This window comes from Coenobita brevimanus, chromosome 6 (assembly GCF_032717465.1).
Source record: "Coenobita brevimanus isolate Jiangsu-jjx chromosome 6, ASM3271746v2, whole genome shotgun sequence".
In the NCBI taxonomy this organism is placed as follows: domain Eukaryota; kingdom Metazoa; phylum Arthropoda; class Malacostraca; order Decapoda; family Coenobitidae; genus Coenobita; species Coenobita brevimanus.
Genome location: NC_136959.1, coordinates 52,428,207 through 52,454,141, shown reverse-complemented (window position 1 = coordinate 52,454,141; position 25,935 = coordinate 52,428,207). Strand labels below are relative to the sequence as shown.

At 40.6% G+C, this 25,935-nt stretch overlaps 1 protein-coding gene across 1 annotated transcript in view; it reads left to right on the top strand.

The window, feature by feature from the left end:
• The window catches only part of LOC145399699 (uncharacterized), a 360,302-nt gene that overhangs the window by 232,053 nt on the left and 102,314 nt on the right, over positions 1 to 25,935 (top strand). Inside the window, exon 14 of the mRNA XM_080272249.1 lies at positions 10,918 to 11,065. Coding sequence (XP_080128375.1) covers positions 10,918 to 11,065 — 148 coding nt within the window. The remainder of the gene's footprint in view (positions 1 to 10,917; positions 11,066 to 25,935) is intronic.

Sequence of the window (25,935 nt, the reverse complement as noted above, 5' to 3'; positions counted from 1 at the left end):
CTCCATCAATACCTTGGAAGTGATTGGTCACATCTACTTCAGGACTATGAGGCCATGCACGACATTGAAGGATTTGTCGTGGACGATTTCCACCTTCGATTATGAAACGCAGGCGAGAATGTGGATGTTGATGACTTTATGGATTGGTTAGATGACAGCAGCGATGATTCAGGTTATCAGACACTGTCTGATGAGATCACTGCTGCTGTGTCTGTGGGGCAGACAAAGGAAAGTGACTAGGATGAGGAAGAGGATCCTGACTCAGGTCACCCTGCCACTCCATCACTTCCTCGTCTTGGTGCACTGAAGACCGACGTTGAACAGGTGCTTAGATATGCTGAGCACCCTCATTGCAACAGGGAGTTGGGGCCACTCATGCTGGTGATGGATCTGAGGGCAGTCAGTGATGCTGTCATCCTGTAACAAAATTGCCACTTCTATCATCAGATGAAGATCGACTCCTTCTTCGAGCCCGCCAACCCCATCACGACCACCACCACGCGCTCGACCTCAGTCATTACTATCAGACTTACAACCGAGCACATCAACAGTCGTTGAGTCACTGTTAGACACGAGCTTGCAGCTGCCTTCAGAGAGTCCTGGGGTGAGTAGGGCTCCATCACCTCATTGCACGTTCCTGCTCATCGGGCATCTTCAGTGGATGGAGGAGGAGGAGTTCTTTGACATTTGCTAGATGGCTGTGTTAGCCACTAGACAACACAGGGTACCTGCAGACCTGCTGCAGCCTGGCGAGTTACGACACCTGGCTGCTGTTCACTGGGTGGTATGTGTACTGTTTTATCTATTGATTTCTTAGTGTTTTATATTGCATATTGTAGTGTGTTCTGATGTCTAAAAACAGCCGAAAGACTGCAGAACACTGCCAAAACTAGTAGGGGTACTGTGCATATTGGTAGAGTTTTTTAGTTGTTGTTTTTTGTTGTTTGTGCATTCTTTTCTTAATGATTAGGATTATATTGCATATGCAGTGTGTGTTGTGATGTAAAAAAAAACAGCCAAAAGACTGCAGAACACTGCCAAAATTAGGAGGGGTACTGTGCATATTGGTAGGGTTTTGTTTGTTTGTTGTTTGTGCAATGTTTTCTTTGTGTTTAGGATTATATTGCATATTCCAGTGTTTGTTTTGATGTCTATAAAGAGCCAAAAGATTGAAGAACACTGCCAAAATAGGAGTGGTACTATAAATTTTGGTAGGATTATGCATATATCTGTATGTTCATACATATATATATATATATATATATACAGTCAAGTCACCTAAGGCGCGGCTAATTGGTTCTGGACCGCGCCCGTGCCATAGAAATAACAAAACCTATGGGAAAAATGGTATTTGGTTCTGGATGTTCACCCAAAATCCTCATTTTCACCCCGCTTTTCCCCACCTTACACACGCACACAATCAAGCAAGTAGTCAGTGCATGTATTACATGTAACAATAGGCACAAAAACAGGAGGGTGATCAGCCTTGTTTCTATTTAGGCACTACTACACACTGCAGATCGAGCTGAAAAAAAGCTCAGCTGAGTAGACACAGATCAGCTGACCGACCAAAACATTAAAGGTGGCGGAGGCTGCCTGGTCAAGCACTGATTGAAGAAGTTTATTTGATAAAGTTTGTATGCTCAGGTGTCAACAGAATGCACATTTAACACATTAATAATCATTCTTATATACATGATGATGATGGTGATTGGAGGCATTATACTTCGTCTTAGCTCGGAGATAGGTGCTTCGTCACAAACTCGTTCATAGCGGTTTTACGAACAAACCTATAAACTAGTCACAGTACTCAAAGAATCTTTAATGTTTCATTGCTTAACACAATGAATTTGATGAAGTTTAACCTCCTCATAAGAGAGAAAAAAGTCCATGGCAGGAGCTGAAGTGGTCACCATCTTCTTTGTTTACATACAGGGGAGCGCGCTGACCAACAGGGGAATTTGCCCGGGCGTTTCAAACCTAGCCGCGCCCGCGCCATAGGTATTTCATGCGTGTGGTTCGTTTTGGGGGGTCTGGCACCTTTCTGTGTCATAGAAAACTGTGCCATAGAAGCACGCGCCATAGGCGACTTGACTATATATATATATATATATATACAGTATATATATATATATATATATATATATATATATATATATATACACACACACACACACACAGTAAGACCTCACTATAACGGACTAATTGGGGTCCAAACCATTCCGAAAAATGTGAAATTCCAATAAAAGCGATGTCTGGACTTCCCCCTGCTAATCTAGACTTTTTCCGATATATCAGACATTAGTCCGGATCGCACGAACGGTTTTTAAACTGTTTTGACTACCACTGTGGTACTGTCCTATGTTATAACTTCACTACATTAATCAAATGGTATATTATATATATAATACTGTACTGTACACTGATAAACATGTCCTTTTTTTACCTTATTGTGATGGATATAACTGAAGTGGTCAGGCAGCCCAGACTGCGTCTGGCTTTATCGGACTTTTTCCAATGTATAGGAATTTTGTCCGGTAGCTCCTCGAGTCCGATAAAAGCAAATTCCGGTCAATTGAAGTCTGTGGTTTTACTGTATATCTATATATATATATATATATGTATATATATATATATATGTATATATATATATATTATACAGGAGATGCTACCCGAAAGTTCCAGTAATTTGAACAGAGGGAGCCAACCGTTTGCAGTTTTGGCTTTTACCGCTAGGAGGAATCAGCAGCACCCCTTGTGCATCAGTGTGGCCCCGGTCGTGTCTGTGAGCGGATGTGTTGTTGAGCTACGCTTACTATTGTAACATGGTGTGTAGGCGGTTTGGCAGTTTTGCAATGGGCGACCAATGGCACAGCAATGTCAAGTTGATGTTGATCATTTTCTTTGGTATCCAAGGGATTGTTTACAAGGAATTCATCCCATCCAGTCAGTCTGTCAGCAGAAAGTTTTACTGTGAAGTTTTGCAGCATCTGAAGGAAAACATCTGCCACAAACGTCCAAAACGGTGGAAGAACAAGGACTGGGTCCTGCATCATGACAATGCCCCCACCCACACATCAATTGTTGTCCGTCAGTTCCTGGCTTCCACTAACACGGTAGTCATTCCCCACCCACCCTGTTTGTCTGACCTTGCCCCCTGCGACTTTTTCCTGTTTCCCAAACTGAAATTACGATTGGAAGGGTGTCGATTTGACTCAATTGATGTGATCCAGACAGAATCACAGGAGGTGCTCAAGACCATGATGCCTGAAGCCTTCCAGGGATGCATGGACTCGTGGAAAAGACGCTGAGACCACTGTATACATGCCCAAGGGGACTGCTTCAAAGGCGACAGTGAGAACTAGGAGGTAAGATAACTTATTTTCCTACAATATTCAAATTACTGGAACTTTCGGGTAGCACTTTGTATATATATGTATATAAATAAATGTATAATAATTCCTGTACTACCCAGACGCCCACTTTCCAGACCCCCCACTTACTGGACGTTGTGGGCCTGGACCTTCGGAACAAAAAAAAAAAAAAAAAAAAAAAAAAAAAATCCGAATTTTTTCCCACCCATGATTTGAAATTGCTGCATGGTGCTGAACAAGCCAGCTGTGTTTACACACTGCCCCTTTACCCTTTCCTTCCTCCCCCTTCACCAGTTACCACCTAACTGCCATCACAAGTAGATGTTCATTGTAACAGATGCCGCACGTGCTCGTTTTTTTTAACAAACAGTGAATAAACTGCAATACCTCACTTCTAGACCACCCTGGAATTTACAGTGTTGTGCAGTGTTAAGAAATTAGAATTTAGAGTGCAAAGCATTAACTGTGGAGTGTAAACTGGCGGTTGAAACTGGCGTGGTGCAATTAAGAATAAGATGTGCAGTGTTAAACAATTATAACTAACAGTGCAAAGAATTAAGTGCAGCACAACACTGGATTACTGTATGTGCTTCAAGAGCATTTTTACCACTGCCAGAGCCGTAGAGAAGGCGGCCACAGACGTGCTATAAGTACCCTGTACACTGCTAAATATTTTCCATAACCACTTCTAATTCCTCATTCTCTGGTTCCTTTTCATTTATTTCATGCTTTATGTCCATTATTGATGTGAATAGGGTCTTAAATAGGTTTAAATAGGTGCTATGCATGTCCAGTAGGGAGTTATTTAGGTGGCTTTCAAAGTTAGGCTGGGTTAGGGTCCTTAAGTACCAGTCCAGCAGGCAGGGGCCCACTTTCCGGACAGGACCACTTTCCGGACATGCCTTTGGCTCTTTTACATCGGACAGTGATTACTGTATATATATATATATATATATATACAGTAATCCCGCATTATACGATGCCTCTTTATACGATATTTCGCTTATACAGTGTCAAAATTTTAGTACCCTATGCCCACTATACAATGGGAACGATTTGCTACAACGATGGATCATCCGCGGCTCAGTGAACAGCATATGTGCAAACGCAACAAAAACATCCTCACACTGTCGGCATTGGACCACACACACTTGTCCAGCCTCATTAGCTAGCTCTGCCCAGCCAGTCAGCCCTGCCCAGCCAGCCAGTTCTGACATTGATGAGTGAGGGCTGTGACCGTGAGGCCGAGTCGGGACAATTCGCCGTCAGGACGATTCCCCATCATTTATTTACGTATCATTTTATTTAGCAAGTACATTAGTTTTTGAATTATGTAAGTTATAAAAATGATGGTGGTTTATTGTTTATATAGTAAATGTAAAATATGGCATCAAATCATGGGCATTAAATGAAAAATAATAATATATTGAAACGTGAATCAGCTGATTTATGATCGTTCCTTCATCTTAGCATAAGGCTACATATGAGACATTGGCATTTATATAAATGCCTAATTACCTTAAGTGAACGATCGACATACTTTGGAATTATACGAATAATCTTCATATTACGTCTATATAAATGTTTCGGGACAATTCGCCATCAAGTCAATTTGCCATCACAACAATAACAAGACAATTCGCCATCGGGACTTTTCGTCGTCAGGATGATTCCCTGTCGTTTATTTTCATATCGGTTTATTTAGGAAGTACACTAGTTTTTTAGTACTGTACTTGTACCTCTTCAAAGTCGTTTTAAAATATACCCAGGATGTTGTAGTACCAATGGAAATTAATGAAAACAGCTGTAGGTGATGCTAGAACATAATTCAAAGTCAATTACAGCAAGGTAGAAACAAGTTAAATATCGTCTAAAAGTGCAACTTACAAATGATATCCAAAGCCAACGCTATTGAATGAAAATGGACTTTGATAGATCCCCTGAAAATTAGTTATTAAAGTATCAGTTAATCAGTAATAAGTATATTTATAGAATGACGGGGAATTGCCTCGAGGGGGAACGTCCATATTATGGTGGCGAATTGTCAGCTTCATGGCGAATTGACTAGGAACCACATAAACAACCCTTGCTTGCTTCAGGAAAGGTAAGAACTACTGTATACTGTAGTTTTCATGTTTTTTTCTCTTTATTCACTATTAATGTGTTACATTAAATGTTTAAACATAAGGATATTTCATGTATGTGAGTGCTAAGGTGTGTGTATGTGAGAGTTTAGGCACGTCTGGGAATGTATCCCCATTGACTCCATGTTATAATGGGATTGCTATACGATGGATTGCTTTACGATGGGGTTTTCAGGAACGGAACCCCATCGTATAATGAGGGATTACTGTATATATAATATATATATATATATATATATATATATATATATATATGTATATATATATGTATATACAGTAACCCCTCCAATATCCGGATCAATAGAGCCATAGGCAGGTCCGGATAGTGGTCCTGTCCGGATATTGGGCCCCAGCTAATGGACTTGTACTTATGGACCCTAACTCTGAAAAACACCTATACAACTCCCTCTGGACATGCATTGCACCTATTTAAGATCCAAATCACACCAATAAGGGACATAAAAGACTGAAATAAATGCAAAAGAACCATAAAATGAGGTTTTAGAGGTGAGTTTATACAATATTAAACATTCTGGTTACTTACAAGTCCCTTGCTCTTGGACTGGTTTGAACCGCCAGTTTGCAGTCCACAGTTAATCCTCTGCACTCTAAATTCTAATTTCTTAACACTGCACAACACTGTAAATTCCCGTGTGTTCTAGTGGCAACGTATTGCAGTTTATTCACTGTTTATTCACAAAAAACAAGCACCTGTGGCTTGCACTGTTATGAGTATCCGCTCTCCATCGGAGTTAAGCTGTGACTGTTGATGTTGGTGGGCTAACAGAGTTGCCAGATCGCAACAGCCACATTACCAATCTCCTCAACTTTCATTGTCAAATATAACTTTTCATTACCAAATTCATAAAGCTAGCATATATTCTTCACTAATTATATATACAAGTGGAAATACATGTAATCACTCTACTTATAACTAACACCATGTTGATTATTTTCACACTATGTAGGGTAGCAGATTAAACAGAGAGAGCAAACAATCCACCATCTCCATCCTGTGTATCCTCATACATGTGAAAAATCCATTTGGTAATGCATTATTCTAATTCATTACCAAACGAATTTTTCATTACTAAATTGGCCCACACTTGGTAATGAAAAATACCAAATGGCAACCTGACAGGGGAGGGGGGAGGGGGAGGAAGGAAGGGGTGAAGGGACCATGGTGTAACAGCTGTTTGGCGCCAGGCGGGAATTTCAAATTATGGGAGGGAAAAAAGTCAGATTTTTTTCGAATTTTTTGCGGTTTTTGGCCCATTTGGGGAATACTGGATCCCAGGAGGATTATGTCCGGTTAGTGGGGATGTTCGGATATTGGGCGTTCGGATATTAGAGGGATTACTGTGTGTGTATATATATATATATATATATATATATATATATATATATATATATATTATCTCATCAGCCATTTCAGTTTCCACTGCAGGACTGGCCTATCCCGACCGAAGTGGGGACGATACAGCCAATGTATCTCAACCAGGTGGCTTAAAGGCTGTCTGGTAGAGATTGTATGTAGGGTGAGAAGTGCTTGTAAGTGTAATTGTAGTGTTGGAGTGGCTTTGGATGTGTGTGTAGTCTGTGAACCAAGTGTAATCGGCCCACGCACGCCGACTGGGTACAAGTATACTTTATAGTATGCAACACTGGTTCAACCACAGCACCCCTTATGTTCGCCAATGCAGTACGTGGCCAGAAGAACACTCCCAAAGTTTATTACCCTGGTGAGGCGCGAACCCTCATTCTTCAGTATACGAGAAGCACACTTTACCACTGTACCACAGAGGCTTTATATATATATATATGTAGGTGGGGACGCTCACCATCCACCCACTCGATGTAGTGCGGCTCTCAGGTGTCTGCCCATTCCTCTCCATCCTTCTTTCCTTCCATTCTCTTCTGTCATTCTTTCCTTGTCCTTCAGCCTACGGGTGACTTTTCACTCCCTCATCTGTCTTTCTTTCCTTCATTCTTTCCACTTCCTTCAGCCTGTGGGTAACTCTACACTGAGTGACAAGTCAAATGGTTTCCTGTGCACCAGGAAACCATTTATTACACTGGGTGGTAGCCATGTAACCAAATTTTGGCGCCTGGTGGTTTAGTGAGTAATTATTGCACTCCAATCGGATTGAGCCGGTGAAGGTGTATATCCAAGGGGTGGTTGGGGTTGATTGCTCATGTAATGCCACTCAGGGATGAGTGAGGCTGGTCACTCTCATCTTAAATGTCAGGACCAACTGTCTTGCCCCGGGCTCCTACGCTCCTCATGGGGCAATGTAGGATTGGATGATGGATGGATGGATGGATATATACATATGTATATACAGTATATATATATATATATATATATATATATATATATATATATATATATTATATGTATGTATATTATATATATATATATATATATATTATATATATATAATATATGTACATATAGATATATAGATATATATATCGTATCGTTTCGTTTCGTTTTGTTTTTAAAGGCTCCACCATGCTTGCATGTGTTGGCCTTGGTCACCTAATGGCGGCTTTCCATGCTGCACGATCCATTGCAGCCTCCCTGTTCAGTCCCTTAACCCTGAGGTCACACTTAATGACCTCGTCCCATGTCTTTCTCGGTCTACCCCTCATAACCCCACCCCCAATATTAACACTTCTTCCTCACCCAATTATCATCACCCATCCTCTCCACATGTCCAAACCATCTCAATCTACCTCTCCTTATCACAACACCAATACACTCCAGTCCCATCCTACCTCTCAACTCTTCCATCGTAAACCCAGCCCCTCCAGGCCTTGGACGCAGGGACGCACTGCACATCCACTTAATCATTGTCATTTCTGTATGTCTGAGCCGGCGAATATCTTCCTCCTTCATATATATATATATATATATATATATATATATATATAATTTTAAAGGATTAAATTGCCTATTCCAATGTGTGTTTTGGTGTCTAAAAAGATCCAAAAGACTGCAGAACACTTCCCAAAATTAGGAGGGGTACTGGGGTTGTGCATATATTTTTTTTCTTTTTAAGATTATATTGCACATTCCCGTGTGTGCTTTGATGTCTAAGAAGAGCCGAAAGACCGCAAAACACTGCCAAAATTCGGAGGGTTCTGTACATATTAGTAGGGTTGTGCATAGTGGTAGCTTTTTATTTATTTATATATAGGCCTATATATACAGAACTTGTCAGAAGTATCAAGCGCCTTGCATCCCTCCTACGAAACAAACCTTTCAACATTGAAAAAACATATATATAGTGCATTTTATTTACCTTTAGTGCGTCGTAGGGTATCCTTTACGCTTCGTCACGGACCTGAGACGTCTTGGAAGTCAAAGGGCGAGGCTCCTGAGGTGCTGGAGGGGTATTTTGTCCCAGGAGTCACGAATGGTGGCTTCCAGCTTAGGCAGAGAGCTCACGTCCTTCCCTTGGAGATTCTTCTTTACGAGGTACCAGAGGTTTTCAATCGGGTTGAGGTCTGGGCTATTTCCTGGCCAGTCTCTCATGAATGATACCTCGCAGTCATGAAGCCAGTTGGTGACTGATTTGGCCTTGTGAGCAGGTGCACCGTCCTGCTGAAACACTCGTGCACCTGTTAGCTCGATGGAGTCTGGTAAATGATCACACAGAAGCTCCAGGTAAACATCCTGATTCACTCTGCAGTTCTTTAAAGCACAAAAAGCTTCCCCAAACCTTGACCAGAAAAACAACCCCATACCATGAGTGAATCAGGATGTTTAACTGTGCTTTCAGCATACTGTGGGTCAAATGGGTCACTACCTTTGCGCTGGTACACACATGCTCCTCTGCTACGGGTGACACTAAACGTTGCCTCATCAGACCACAACACTGACAACCATTGCTCCTCACCTCAGTTAAGATATTTGTTAGCAAAGGCAAGCCTATGAAGTCGCTGGATTTTTGTGAGAAGAGGCTTTCTCACAGGCCTGTGACTTGTGTAACCAAGATCATGGACCCTTCGAGACACTGTGCGCACAGACACCTCACCAAACACTTCCGGGTTGCTCTCCTTTATTTTCTTTGCACTCACACGAGGATTAGACTCCACTGCACGTTTTAAAACATTAACAGACCTCGGGGAAGTTTTCTTGGGCCTATCAGACAGCGGTTTCTTTGTGGGAACGTCACCACTGTTTTCCACTCGAAACCGCGCCACCACCTACGCACTGTCAATCGAGCCACACCAACCAATTCACTAATTTCCTTTGTTTGGTGGCATGCCTCCTTTAGAGCAATGATCTGGGATATGATTTCACTCGATAGTTCACGGGTAGGTGCCATAATAAGGTGGCGAAAGCCAAAACACTGCAGGACACTTGGTAAAAAGTGGCGCAAAAAGAGAGGGAGACGCAGCGGAGTTCCTCTGTCTTAGGCAGCCCGTGGGCAGCTGAGGTGGGAACCAACCAGCGTGTCGGAAGGCCTCAGGCTACCGTGACGTCATGCTAGTGCCACAAACTTCTGGCTCAATTTTTACTACCAAAAATGGGTGATTCTTTTTTGGCCATAAGTATTGCGCTCCCGGCCATAGACACTCAATACTTTTGACAAGCACTGTATATATATATATAATATATTTTTAAGGGGAGGCTGAAGATTAAATTGCATATTGTAATGTGTTTTTTAATGTCTGAAAAGAGGTGAAAGACTGGAAAACACCTCCCAAATTCGGAGGGGTTCTGTGCATACTGTTTTTTTTATTTGTTTGTTTCTGTTTTTTAATGCATTGTTTTCTTAGTGTGTAGGATTATATTCCATATTGGATTGTGTGTTTTGATGTCTAAAAACAGTCAAAAGACTGCAGGACACTGCCAAAAATAGTACGGGTACTTTTCATAATGTTCAGTAAGGTTGGGTATAGGGTGCAGGGTAGTAGGTTGGGTAGGTAGGGTATCGATACAGTAAACGATATTGCTCCGCAACCAGACAGTGCCAATATCCGGTTATGCTTTTGGCTTTGTCATGTCGGATCATCGAGGGATTGCTGTAATTGGGAAAAATACAGTACAGGTATATTAGCATGGCTCCCATCAGAAACAATAATGGAATAGCAAAATAAATTTGGAATGCAGCCAATTTTCTTCAATGAAATTAGTTCTGGAAGTTCAGCTTTTTGGTGTACTAACTGTGTTCTGTCTTTCTTGGCTTCCCCCCCCCCTCCTGCACCTTACTATATCCTTTATCTTATTGTGCTCCTCACTGCAATTCTGTTTCATGTTCTGTCCTGCCGTACCTTACCTTACTCTTTTATCTTTCTAACCATGCCTTTCCCTTTATCCCACCTTTTCTTTTTTTTTCTTTTTTTTTCTTTTTTTTTTTTTTCCTTCCTTGCCTTGTCCTATACAGGAACAGCTTAAGGAAGCTGCACCTGTGCGGCCACAGTTTGGGCTGAAAATGCTACAGAAGATGGGATGGTCACCAGGTGAGGGCCTGGGCAAGAACAAGGAAGGCACCACAGAGCCACTTCTCCTTGATGTGAAAATGGACAAGAAAGGTGAGTTATAACTGGATGTGTTTGGGTTAGGGACCTAACTGGATAACCAGAACAAGCCATCCAATCCAGAACTAAACAGAGGCCAGATCCTCATGCTGTTGCAGATGCACTGGTTTTCATGTTCTTGTGATCAACTGTTGGATATCATCCCATAATTTACTATGTCAGAATCACACCCCTTATAAGCCATGCTCAGTTTGTTGGTGGTAGGTTAGTTATAGCATTGATAGGTACCTGTAGAGGAAGTTTTTCTGTATGGAGATATATGAATGTGCCTCTCTTCAAGAAAAAGGTTTGGAAGTGAGATGTTATAGAATTCCTTCATGATGGCCCTGTTGGGTTGTATATGGAATGCATTATTACCTGTGTGCTATGTTTGTGTACTCTCACCACCATATATATTAATTACATTTGCTGTATACAAGATATCCTGGGATTTAATGTACTGTACTGATTTTAGAAGGTGATTCATAGACATAAATGTTCTATGTAAACCTGCGAGCACTTTCACCTCTTACTGTCGGCGTTATCAATCCATTTTCTCTGTGAGTGCGAACCTCTCGTTGTTTGACTCACATTGTGATCCACCATTGTTGATAGGGGAGAGGACAGCTGAGGGATGTCAAGGACTAGGGGGTTGATGGGGGGTAGAGGATGACAGGTTATATAGCTTGGAGAGAGTAAATAGAATAGATGGATAGGAGCAATGAAGTACAGTATTTAGCTATGCTGTTGTATGAAATACAGATACTCCTCTGCTTACATGAATTTGGAGTTACCAGAAAACTAATTTCAAAGATAAAAATAGAAAATATGCATTCTACCTTTTTAAAATGTGCACCAAGTCCTACCTCATTAGTCAGGCACCAGGTGGTGTCTGTGCACTTCCTGTCTTTCAGTTTGTTTTGCCAGTAGACGTGGTTTTTGTTGTAGCAGGAGGTACACGGTTGTGTTTTTCGTTATTTTGACCCTCAGCATGTCTCAAAAATGGAGTAGTAGTGGTGGTGATGAGAGCAGCAGCAAAAAATGACAAACAAAAATGAAAACAAAATTGGATATCATTAAGAGAGTGGAGTGAGGAGAGAGAGAAAGAGTGACGTGGCATGTGTGTTTAGGTTCAAATTTGACCTACATAAGTGCTGCAGGAACCAGTTAACTATGTAAGTTCAGGAGTACCTGTACTTGTACACTAATAATTATTTTATGTTGAACACAGTGTTATGGCAGTGTATTTTTGTATTTATGAGGGAGATCCACTCGATGTAGTGCTGCACTCAGGTGCCTGTCTTTTCCTCTCTCCCTTCCTTCTGCCCTTCCTTCCTCTGATTTTCTTTCCTTCATTCTTTCCCCTTCCTTCTGTCTATGGGTGACTTTACGCTTTGTGACAACCCAAATGGTTTCCTGTACACCAGGGAACCATTTACTATGCTGGGTGGTAACCATAGAACCAAATTATGGCACCTGGTCGTTTAGCGGGTAATTAAGGCACTCCAATCAGATTGAGCTGGTGCAGGTTTAGATCCAAGGGGTGGTTGGGGTTTATTGCTCCCTTAACGCCACTCAGGGTTGAGTGAGGCTGGTTACTTTCATCTTAAATGTCAGGACCTACTTGCCTATCCCCAGGCTGCTACGCTTCTCGTGGGGCAACACTGGATTATGATGATGGTGATGATGATGATGATGATGATGATGATGAGGGAGTTGGTTATAACTGCACAATATAAATATCCCAGTACAGGTATACTCTGGTTTAATGATACAATTGGTTTAGTAAGAACCCATCGCTAGGCGGTGTGTCGTATATCGGGGTCAATTTAACATATAAAGTATAGGGATGTGTTTTTGAGCCTTGTGTTTCCCCCCCAACCAGTCCTAAACCCACCCAAGTGAGTCCAAAAACAAGTTTCTAGCTCACCTAAACCCCCAGATAGCTTTGAAACAAGCTAAACTAAGCCTAAAAGCAGTTTATAACTCACCCAAAACCAAATATAAAATCTGAAAATCATCTACTATGTCTGGAAAAAATTGAACTTAGTAAACTGTACCCCAAAATGACAATGTTCCCCCCACTCATGACTAAAATACATTAATATAAGTCTAAAAACAGTTTATAAATCAACGTAAGCACAAAATTTAAGTCTAAAATATCATCAAAATAGGTAAAAAAAAAAAAAAAAAAAAAAAAAAAATGTAAATCCATCATTAAACCAGGGTTTGGCCATCATTAGGTGGGGGTATGGAAGTACAGTAAGATTTCACTATTACGGACTTACTGGGGCCCAAGCCATTCCGAAAAATGCGAAATTCCCATAAAAGCGACATCCGGACTTCCCCCTGCCAACCCGAACTTTTTCTTATATATCAGACATTAGTCCTGGTTGCATGACCGGTTTTAAAATGTTTTGACTACCATTGCTGTACTGTACTGTTATAACTTCACTACATTAATCAGATAGTATGTCTTTCATTCACCATATTGTGGTGAACATAGCTGAAGTGGTCAGGCAGTCCGGACTGCTTCTAGCTTTAACAGACTTTTTACGACGTATAGGAATTTAGTCCGGTAGCTCCTCGATTCCGATAAAAGCGAATTCTGGTCTATTGAAGTCCGTTATATCGAGGTTTTACTGTATTTCTACCCCCATCGCTAAGCTAGGGTACCGTATATCAGGGTATACTTGCACTACACACACACGCACGCACGCACGCACGCACGCACGCATGCACACACACACACACACACACACACACACACACACACACACACACACACACAGGTCACTGACAGAGACGGAGCTCTTCCTGGATCGTGGGGAAATAATCGCTGAATCAGTGGCAAAAAGACCAGCCTGTTGTGATTATGTGAATGAGTGTGAGAGTGGTGGTCCCATCGGACAGTAGTTAAAAAAAACACAGGTTTCAGTCATAAAGAGTACAAGATACAGTGGAAATAGAAAGTTTCCATATGGCTGCATCATGACGGAGAGGGATGGTGCATTGTTTACGTCTGGTGAAGGGGAATTTTCGGTCTTCTCCAATGATGACGAGAGAAAAGGAAGTAATGAGCTGAACCAAACAAGAGTAGCAGGAGTAGAGAAAACAGCGAAGAAGAATGTCCAGGAGTTAAAAAAGGTATGGGCAGTAATTAGAGAGTTGCAGGAACGGACCTTAGAGTAGGAGAAGAGATCAGAGTCCTGCAGAATAAACTGGAAAATGTTTGCACAGTCAGTGCTGAACAAGAAAGAGAAGTCACAGAATTAAAAGTGAGTAATGACTCTGCCTCAAATAAAACAGCACAAGAGGGAAAATAAGAGGTTGGAAGAAGAAAGGGACAGGATGAAAAGTAAACTAGTTGAGTATGGATCTAAATCAAGGATTCAAGATGAGCACAAGGAAATCAAGGAGCACCACAAGGGGGTGGAAGATAATTCAGGAGGAAGGAAACGTAAATTTGAAAGAGATTATAGAACAACAAAACAAGGAAAAGGTGGAGAAGGAAGTGGTTAGGGTATTGAGAAGTAGAGAATCTTTAGTCAGGGATGTAGCAGATAAGAAAAAATGTGTAATAATTTCAGGAGTAAAAGAAAACTTATGACAGTAAGATCAGAAAGAGATAGAGAAGAACTGAGTAAGGTTAAAGAAATAATATCAGTAGTTATAGAGGGTAACAACGAAGCTCAAGAAGAGATTGAAGAAGTGTTTAGGTTAGGAAAATATAAGGAAGGAGGGGCGAGGCTGCTGGAGGTCAAGTTTAAGTCCCAGGTAATGGTAAACGAAATCATCAACAGAGCATGGAAATTATCAGATAAAGAAGGGTTCAAAAATATATGGATAAGGAGAGATGCAAATGAGGAAGAAAGAGCTAAAATAAAGGAGTTAGTAAAGGAAGCAAAGGCAAAAAACGAACCGAGAATGGAGAAAGAGAAGACAGTGTTTAATTGGAGGGTTATAATCAGAAATTGAGGAAGTACTGACGGAGAGAAGGAGAGAAATGGGTATAAAAAACAACAACAAAAGTTTGAAGGTGGCATATAGTAATGTTGATGGTTTAATATCAGCAAGGTTAGAAATCAGCGATTTCTTGAGGGTACATGATCCTGATGTTATGTTCTTTGTAGAGACCAAGTTAAGAGAAGATACTGATGTCCATATGGGAGATGGTTAATACAAATTGTGAAGAAGAGACAGAAAAGAAAAACTGGGAGGAGGAGAGATGATAGCAGTGAAGAACAACATAAATGTAGATGCTGTGGAAATGGGAGAGGGTAGGACTGAAGTGATAAATATGAAATTAGAAGCTGGAGAGAATGGCAAGAGAGAGATGTGGCAGTAGTGTATGTTCCCCCTAAGACAAGGTACATAAAATGATGATGAGTACCAGGAGATGTTGTCAGAAATGGCTAGTTACCTACAGAAAGTGATTGAGAAAAGCAACAATATAATTTTAATGGGTGACTTTAATTGTAAAGAGGTGAACTGGGAGGAACAGGACTCAGGAGGCAGCGAAGATTCATGGAGCACTATATTATTAAATATAACAATGAACAGTGTGTTGACGCAGTGGGTCAAAGAAGTGTCACGATTCCGAGGGAGGACACACCAGCAAGATTAGATTTACTGTTAACCAAAGAACCTGATGTAATTGAATCTTTGAAATATCTGTGTCCTATAGGAAAAAAGTGATCATGTGGTCACTGAGTTCCAGATGATAATAGGGAGCGTGGTGCCAAGAGATGAGCTTTACAGGCAGGGAAGATACAACTTATGGAAAGCAGACTTTACAGGATTGAGAAAATTTTTCGAAAATGCGGATTGGAGAAGATTCAGAGAAACAAGAGATACAGAGGAAGTGGGATATCATTCTAGACGTCTATAATTCGGGAGTGGAAAAACATGTGCCAAGAATAAAGGGGAAAGAAAACAGGAAAAAGGAGTGGTTTAATAGAGGGTGTATGATAGCAAAAAATGAGAGGGACATGGCTTGGAACAACTGGAGAAAGAGAGCTAAAAACAGAACAGAGGATAAATATAAAAGAACTAGAAATGAATATACAAGAATACCTAGAGAGGAAGAAAGGAACTTTGAAAAAGATATAATAGACAAATGGAAGGATGAACCCAAACTGTATTATAGATTTTCAATGGCAAATTGAAACAAAAGGAAGGAATCACCAAACTGAAAGTAGAAGGAGAGGTCTACAAAGATGCGGCAATGCAAGCTGAAATAATGAACAAATGTTTCCAATTGGTTTTCACTAATGAATGGGAGGGAGTGACTAGAAATTTAGTGATAAAAGATACAAAAGTGGAAGTACAGGAAGTATAAATTACTGGAAACTCAAGATGTAAGGAAAGCCCCAGGACCAGGTGGAATCTCTAATTGGGTACTGAAGGAATGCAGAGAACAACTGACGGATAAGATTCACAGTTTTATTGTGTATCCTCTGGAAGAGGGGAAAGTGCCTCAAGAATGGAAGAGGGCAAATGTGGTACCAATTTATAAGGGAGGAAACAAGGAAGAACCCCTGAATTATAGACCAGTGTCCCTAACCAGCATGGTTGCAAAATTGTGCGAAAGAATTCTGAAAGATAGATGGATAAAATATCTGGAAGAGATGAATATTTTGGCTGAAAGTCAGTTTGGATTCAGAAGTGGAAGGTCATGTATTTACCTATTTGTATTTACCTATTTGTAGTCTACAGGAATTGAGCAATGCTCGTGTTGTCCTGTCTCCATATCCACATTTATCAAGTCTACCTTTACACACATGAATGTTTTTCTCATGCACCACCTCTTTGTCTAAGTCATTCCAAATATTTAAGAATATACCTAATTGTGATATACACGGAATGTACTATGCTCGTGGGTTTCCGTCGCTGTTTCTCAATAAGTCGAATTTAACTTTAAACTCGTTTATGTTTTTAGACTGGACGATCTCTTTGTCCAGGCTATTCCATAAGTCTATACTTCTGTAAGGAAAGCTATATTTCTTGATATCCTTCAAGCAGCTTGACTTTTTCAATTTCATTCCATGTCCTCTTGTTGCTCTCTTATCCCATACAAACAGATCTTCTTTGTCAATTTTATCTACTCCCACCATGGTCCTGAACACCGCAATCATGTCTCCCTCTTTCTCCTTTCCTCTAACGAAGGCAAATCCAGTTTTTCCAGCCTCTCTCTGTATGACAGGTCTGTCAGACTGGGGACCATCTTGGTTGCTGTTCTTTGTATTCTCTCAATCTTGTTTATATCTTTCTTTTTGTGTGGGGACCACACTACCGCTGCATATTCTAACCTGGGGCGGATCATGGCCACTATCAATTTTTTCATCATTTCCTCATCCATATAATGAAATGCTACTCTTATGTTAGTCAAGAGCTTATAAGTCTCTCCTACTATCTTGTTAATGTGCTTTTCTGGTGACAAACTATCTTGGACCAGCACTCCCAAATCTTTCTCTTCTCTCCTTTTTGTGATTAATTCATTACCCAAAAATAATTCAGTGATGGTCTCCTGGTACTTTTACCCATTTCCAATATTTTACATTTCTTTACATTAAATTTCATTTCCCACGTCCGGCTCCAATTGTGTATCCTATCCAAATCCTCCTGCAGTATTTTACAATCCTCCTCAACCTCTATCTTCCTCAAGATCTTTACATCATCAGCAAACAGACTCGCATAACTGTTCACACCATCTACCATATCATTTACATAAATCAGGAACATTACTGGCGCCAACACTGAGCCTTGAGGGACTCCACTTGTTACTTCCCTCCATCCAGACATCTTTTCCTTTATTACTGTCCTCATTTGTCTGTCTCTCAAAAAGTCTCTCATCCATTCCAGAAGTTTCCCCTTTAGTCCTCCTATATATTCTAGTTTCCACATTAGTCTCTTATGAGGTACCTTGTCAAAGGCCTTCTCTAAGTCTAAGTACACACAATCCACCCAACCATCTCTCTCCTGTACCACATTAATCCTCTTGAGTAAAAGCTCAACAAGTTTGAAACACATGACCTTCCACTTCTGAATCCAAACTGACATTCAGCCAAAATATTCATCTCTTCCAGATATTTTATCCATCTGTCTTTCAGGATTCTCTCACACAATTTTGCGACCATGCTGGTTAGAGACACTGGTCTATAATTCAGGGGTTCTTCCCTGTTTCCTCCCTTGTAAATTGGTACCACATTTGCCCTCTTCCATTCTTTTGGCACTTTCCCCTCTTCCAGTGAGCATACAATTAAGCTGTGAATTTTATCCGCCAGTTGTTCTCTGCATTCCTTCAGTACCCAATTAGAAATTCCATCAGGTCCTGGGGCTTTCCTTACATCTTGGGTTTCCAGTAATTTATACACTTCCTGCACCTCCACTTTTATATCTTTCATCACCGGAACATTTCTAATCACTCCCTCCCTTCCACAAGCTCCTTTTCTTTAGTGAAAACTGACTGGAAACGTTTGTTCATTATTTCTGCTTGCATTGCCGCATCATTAAAGACCTCTCCATCTACTTTCAGCTTGGTGATTCCTTCCTTGTTTCAGTTTGCCATTAACAAATCTATAAAACAGTTTGGGTTCATCCTTGCATTTGTCAATTATACCTTTTTTTCAAAATTCCTTTCTTCTTCCCTACGTATTCTTGTGTATTCGTTTCTTGTTCTTTTATATTCTTCCTTTGTTCTGTCGTTACCTCTCTTTCTCCAATTGTTCCACGCCTTATCTCTCTTTTTTGGCTATCATACACCTTCTATTAAACCACTCCTTTTTCCTGTTTTCTTTCCCTCTTACTCTTGGTACAAATTTTTCCACTCCCAAATTATAGAGGTCTAGAAAGATATCCCACTTCCTCTGTATCTCTTGTTTCTCTGAATTTTCTCCAATCCACATTTTCAAAAAGTTTCTCAATCCTGTAAAATTTGCTTTGCCAAAGTTGTATCTTCCCTGTCTATGAGGCCTGCCTCTTGGCTCGACTTTTCCTATTAACATCTGGAACTCAATGACCACGTGATCACTTTTTCCCAAAGGACAGAGATATTCCAATGATTCTATTACATCAGGTTCTTTGGTGAACAGTAAATCTAACCTTGCTGGTGTGTCCTCACCTCGAAACCGTGTCTCTTCTTTGACCCACTGCGTCATCACACTATTCATTATTATATTTAATAACATAGTACCCCACGAATCCTCGCCGCCTCCCGAGTACCATTCCTCCCAGTTCACCTCTTAAAATTAAAGTCACCCACCAAAATTATATTATTGCTTTTCTCAATTATTTTTTGCAAGTAGCTAGCCATATCTGACAACATCTCATGGTATTCGTCATCCTTCCATGCTCTCGTCTTTGGGGGAACATACACTACCGCCATATCTCTCTTAACATTCTCTCCAGTTTCTAATTTCATATATATCACTTCAGCCCTGCCTTCTCCCATTTCCACAGTATCTACATTTATGTTGTTCTTCACTGCTATCATCACTCCTCCTCCCTTTTTTTCTTTTCTGTCTTTTCTCCACAGTTTGTATTTACCATCTCCCAAATGAACATCAATATCTTCTCTTAATTTGGTCTCTACAAAGCACATGACATCAGGTTCATGTTCTCTCAAGAAATCATTAATTTCGATCCTTGTCGATATGAAACCATCAACATTAGTATATATCACCTTCAAATTATTTTTGACATTATTAATACCCTCTTCTCTCCTACTCTCTGTCCGTACCACTTCCTCAACTTCTGATCTTTCACAACCATCCCCCCTAACTTCCTTCACTTCTATTTCCTTAAATACCATTTGCTTACTTTCATATCCAATACTCTCCAAAAAAAAGTATTACGTTCTTCCTCTGTCCTCTTATCATTTTTTTCCTTTACTTCTTCCTTTAATGATTTTAAAGCTTCTCTTTCTTCTTCATTCAGATCTTTTCTTATTATAATATTTTCCATCCCCGCCTCTTTGCTTAATTTCCAGGTCACTTTAAGTATCTCATTTATTACACTTTCTGATGTAAACTTGACTCTCATTGGTCTTGTTTCCCCTTTCTATAAGGCCCTATCCTCCTTACTTCCTCAATTTCTTTTACCCACTGGTTTCCTTCTGGGTCAATCTTGCCTAATATTCATCTCACCATGTTCGTGTCTCTCTCGAGTCTTGCGTACCTAACCTTTTCTTCCTCTTCCCTGTTTCCAAATACTATCACACATCTGTTCCTTTCTACAGTTTCTCTCACTATTTTCTTTTTTCTTCAGTATTTTCACTACATTTTCTTCCATTTCTTTCTTGTTCATTTCCTTTCTTCCTGGATGATCTCTTAAGCTGACCACTTCTTTCTGTTCTTCTTCTACGTGTGCCCACTTTGCCTTGTGTTCTTCTAGTACATTACTCACCTTCTCCGTTTTATTAGTACTCTCTTCAAGTTTCCTCCTCAGTTCAACATTCTCCCTCTTCAAATTCTTAATCTCTTCATTGGCTGTTTCTGTTGGACTGGATTAGACTCTGTATGGTGGTTTCCCGTATTTCCTGGCACATCCTTTATCACTAGATTCTCTACTTTTTTTCGAGTACACTAATCCTCATAATTAATGTTTTCACTAGGTCCATGACATTAGTATTAGCATCAAATCCTTGAAATTCCATTCCCTCATTGTTTACATTTTCGGCCATCTTTAACGTACCGATCAAGTACCTAAACAGCTGTTACCAATAAGCCACAAACATTCATGTATACTATTGCCAACAAATCTTTACATTTTTGGTAGTCTACCAACTTTCATTATTTTAAATTTAAAGAAAGACCCTAGGAGACAGGACAGACAAAATTCCTGAAACTACTCAAGGTCAGGAGCGATGCCTGGGACGTCCTCTCTCTCCGGCTGTGTGTGTGTGTTTCCAACTTGTTGAGCTTTTTCTCAAGAGCAATTGATTTGTTACAGGAGAGAGACAGTTGGGTGGATTGTGTGTATTTAGATTTGGAGAAAGCCTATGACAAGGTATCCTATAAGAGACTAATGTGAAAACTAGAGCATGAAGGAGGGACTGAAGGGAAACCTCCTGGAATGGATGAGAGACTTTTTGAGAGACAGACAAATGAGGACAGTAATAAAGGATTGGATGTCTGGATGGAGGGAAGTAACAAGTGGAGTTGCACAAGGCTCGGATTTGGTGCCAGTAATGTTCCTTATTTACATAAATGATATGGTAGATGGAGTGAACAGTTATACAAGTCTGTTTGCTGATGATGCAAAGATCTTGAGGAAGGTAGGGGTTGAGGAGGACTGTAAAATGCGCAGGAGGAACTGGACAGGATATATGATTGGAGCTGGATGTGGGAAATGAAATTCAATGCAAAGAAATGTAAATATATTGGAAATGGGTAAAAATACCAAGAGGCCATCACTGAATTATTTGATGGGTAATGAAGCAATCACAAACGCGAGAGAAGAAAAAGATTTGGGAGTGCTGGTCCAGGATAGTTTGTCACCAGAAAAAATATTAACAAGGCAGAGAGACTTATAAACCCTGGACTAACATAAGAGTTGCATTTCATTACATGGATGAGGAGATGATGAAAAATTGATAGCAGCCATGACCCTCCCCAAGTTAGAATATGCAGTTGTAGTGTGGTCCCCACATAAAAAGAAAGATATAAACAAGATTGAGAGAGTACAAAGAACAGCAACCAAGATAGTCCCCAGTCTGGCAGATCTGTTGTACAGAGAGAGGCTGGAAAAGCTGGATTTGCCTTCCTTAGAGGAAAGGAGAAAGAGGGGCTACATGATTGCAGTGTTCAGGACCATGATGGGAGTAGATAAAATTGACAGAGGAGATCTGTTTGTATGGGATAAAAGAGTAACAAGAGAACATGGAATGAAATTGAAGAAGGTGCTTGAAGGATATCAAGAAATATAGTTTTCCTTATACAGTGGGGCACCAATTTTCGCGCCTAATTGGGTCCAAAAATAATGCGCGAAAGTGGAATTAGCGAAAGTTGGGGCATTGTCTTTATGGCAAAAAGGCTAATTGGTTCCCGGTTATCCTAAAGTAACATCAGATTTTCATTTTCACTTGCAATACAGTACATCAAATCACTATTGTACATTGCATTGTGAGATACAAACAATAAAAACTGTACAGTACACATTATATGAGGAAAAACATACCACAGAGACTAGGTTGAGGTGTTTAATGGATGTTGGGGGTAAGTATCCGAGGCGCGTGGCGGGCTTATTTAGCCACGCCAGACGTATTGGCGCCACCTCCCGACTTTGAATGTCCTGGCCACTTTTTATCACCACCACTGCCTCCCGGCCCTCCCCCCACACCACCAGGCTTTCCCCCCACACCACCAGGCCCTTTCCCCACACTACCAGGTATAGTAGAGGCCATTGAACCGTGAGAATCCAACACAATGGAGCTAGCACGCTCGTACACAATGGCGGGAATGGGTGGACAGAGTGTTGACATGACGTCATTCAAGATGGCGGTGGGTTGCGGGTGGGCGGTGCAGGAAATTCAAAGTTCAAAATATTGTCCCAAACCCAAAATTTGTGCGCGAAAATCGATTTTTTTCAAGCGAAAGTGGAAGTTAGGGAATATTTGGTGCATGCCACGAAAGTGGATTTCGCGAATCCTGCTGTAGCGAAAGTTGGTGCACTACTGTAGATGCATAGACCTGTGGAATAGTCTGGACAAAGAGATCGTCCAGTCTAAAAACTTTAACAAGTTTAAAGCAAAATTTGACTTATCGAGCAACAGAGATGGGACCCCACGAGCGTAGCTCATTTCCTGTATATCACAGTTAGGTAAATATTATTAGGTAAATACACACACACACACACACACACACACACACACACACACACACACACACACACACTAATCTGTTAAGCTACTATGACAGAGTAACAAACACAGTACAGGAAAGGGAAGGATGGGTGGACAGTATCTATTTAGATTTCAAGAAAGCTTTTGACACAGTACCACACCAAAGACTTTTATGGAAACTGTACCATCAAGGAGGAATTCGAGGCAAACTGTTTTGTTGGATGCAAGACTTTCTCATAAAAAGAGAAATGAGGACAGTACTAAGAGGAAACTACTCATCATGGAAAGAAGTGACTAGTGGAGTACCACAGGGTTCAGTGTTGGCACCAGTCATGTTTTTAGTGTATATAAATGATATAAACAGTAACACTGGAAATGAGAGCTATCTGAATATGTTTGCAGATGATGCAAAAATACAAAGGAGAATTACTAACACAGACTCTTGTAAAGAGCTACAAGAAGAATTAAATAAACTTCATGAAGGGAGTAGTACATGGCAAATGGAATTCAATGTGGACAAGTGTCATGTAATCAAGTTTGGTAAAAGTGGAAAAAGACCTGATTGGGATTATAAGTTAGGAAATAAAACCCTATATACATCAGAAAGAGAGAAAGACCAAGGTGTGATTATCAGTAACAGACTGTCTCCGGCTGACCACATCAGCGAGAAGGTACGGGACTTGTATACACTGCTTGCAAATATGAGAATAGCATTCACATACATAAATGAAGACATGCTAAGAAGGATAATAACATCATTCATTAGACCAACCCTGGAATATGCATCAGTAGTCTGGAGTCCTCATCTCAAAAAGCACATAGACAAGATTGAAAAAGTTCAAAGGGCCGCTACAAGATGGATACCAAGCTTAAGGGACCTAAGCTACAAAGAAAGACTAAATAAACTGAATCTACCAACACTACAGGAGAGAAGGAAAAGAGGTGACATGATAATGCTATATAAATGCATATCAGGAAAGGAGAAAAGAGACATAAATGATTACTTAACATATGCAGAAGCATCAGCAAGAGGACACTGCAAAAAACTGCATAAGAAGAGAGGTGATAAAGACGTAAGGAAATTCAGTTTCCCAGACAGAGCAATTGATCAATGGAATGCACTACCGAATGAAATAGTGTGTGCCAAAACAATTCACAAATTTAAGGATATGTACGATAAATATGGTTTAAGACACGGGACAGTACGAGCTTGACTCATTCCTGTAAAGATACAATTAGGTAAGATAAGGTAAGAACACACACACACACACACACACACACACACACACACACACACACACACACACACACTTTCTCTCTCTCTCTCTCTCTTTCTCTTTCTCTTTCTCTCTCTCTCTCTCTCTCTTGGCATCAGAGAGACAACATGTCGTATCACCTCACTCCGAGCTGGCCTCTCTTGGCTACAACTGGCTATACCTAAATAGTATCTTTATATGAGTCAAGCTCTGTACAGGGTTAACTAAATGGTGGTCTGAAATAAAAGAGCAAGTTTAAGCAAAGTGTTACCCAAATAACAAATCACAACCAAATAGTGATCAAGTCCCAGCTGTTTCGACTACGGTACCACAGGTGAGTAAGATGCATAATTGTAAGTAAAAACCTTTTTTCTTTTTCTCAGTATTAACACAAGAGGACCACCAGATTAACTGAGGCAAATATGGATGGAGCTGTGAAGAGGGAAAGGGGTAGAAAACAGGATGATTTGTACCAGGAATTGGCTGAAATGGAAACATTCAACAAATTAGCAGAAAGGGGAAACAGATTGGAAAGGGCATTTCTGAGTGAAATGGATGAAATTAAGAAGCAATTGCGTATTCAGAAGGAGGAAAATGAAAAATTAGTAAAGGAATTAAACAAGCATGACACAACAGTAGATGAGCTGTCAGTTGAGTTGGGTTCACTTAAAAGGTAGATTGGTGAAATGGCAAGTGCAGTTGTTAACCATGACAGTATTATGGAGGAGTTCAGAAATGATACAGTGACAATTAGGCATGCAAGTAGTCTGATAGACCAAAATAACAATACTGAAGAGAAGATAACCCAGGTGAATAAAGTGATGCAAAGTTATTAAGATGACGTGGAAACTATGTACAGTATGCTGAAGTAGTGAAAGTAAGGAAAGACTTAGAAACAAGAGCTGAAGAAAAATGTATTAGAATCTATCTATCTATCTCCTTATAGCCCGACGCCCTAATCCCCCAATGAGTGGCTGCAGACAAAATGCCTCCAAGTCGCTCTGTCGCCCACCATTTGACTACCCTCCCCCCTCCACTCACTTCCCCCCTCCCTCATATACCTCTCAACTCCATCCCTCCACCTCATCCTCGGTCTTCCCCTCCCTCTCCCTCCCTCCACCTCACCTACATACACCCTCTTAGTCTTTCATTCTCCATTCTCTCCACATGTCCAAACCACCTCAGTGTATTTCTCCTAATCTTCTCAACCACATTCACACCCACCCCACAACGTTCCTTCACTTCTTCATTCATCAACCTGTCTCTCCGTGTCACTCCACATGCTCCTGTCAAGTAACTCATTTCCACTGCTCTCACTCTTGACTTGTTCCCCTCTTGCAAGGTCCATGCTTCGCTTCCATACGTCAAGGTAGAGATCACAATACTATCATGCAGTGATTTCTTAACTTCCATACTCACCTCCCTGTTTCTTATCACTGCTTTCAGTGAACCAACAACCTTCCTTCCCTGCTGTACCCTTTCAAGCACTTCATCCCCAAAAGTTCCATCCTTACTCATCACACAACGCAAGTACTTTTGCACTCACATTCTCCATATCCTCACCATCCAGCTTCACTGTGGATTCTGTGACTTCATTCCTCTCAAACACCACAACTTTACTCTTGTTTACATTAACTTTCAGATTCCTCTTCCTACACACTGTTCTGAATTCATTCACCAAACCTTGCAACTCCCATTCATCTTCACTCAACAATACTGTATCATCAGCAAACAGCAACATTGGAATCTTCTAAATCTCACCCTCATTCATTAAAGCCACCCCCACA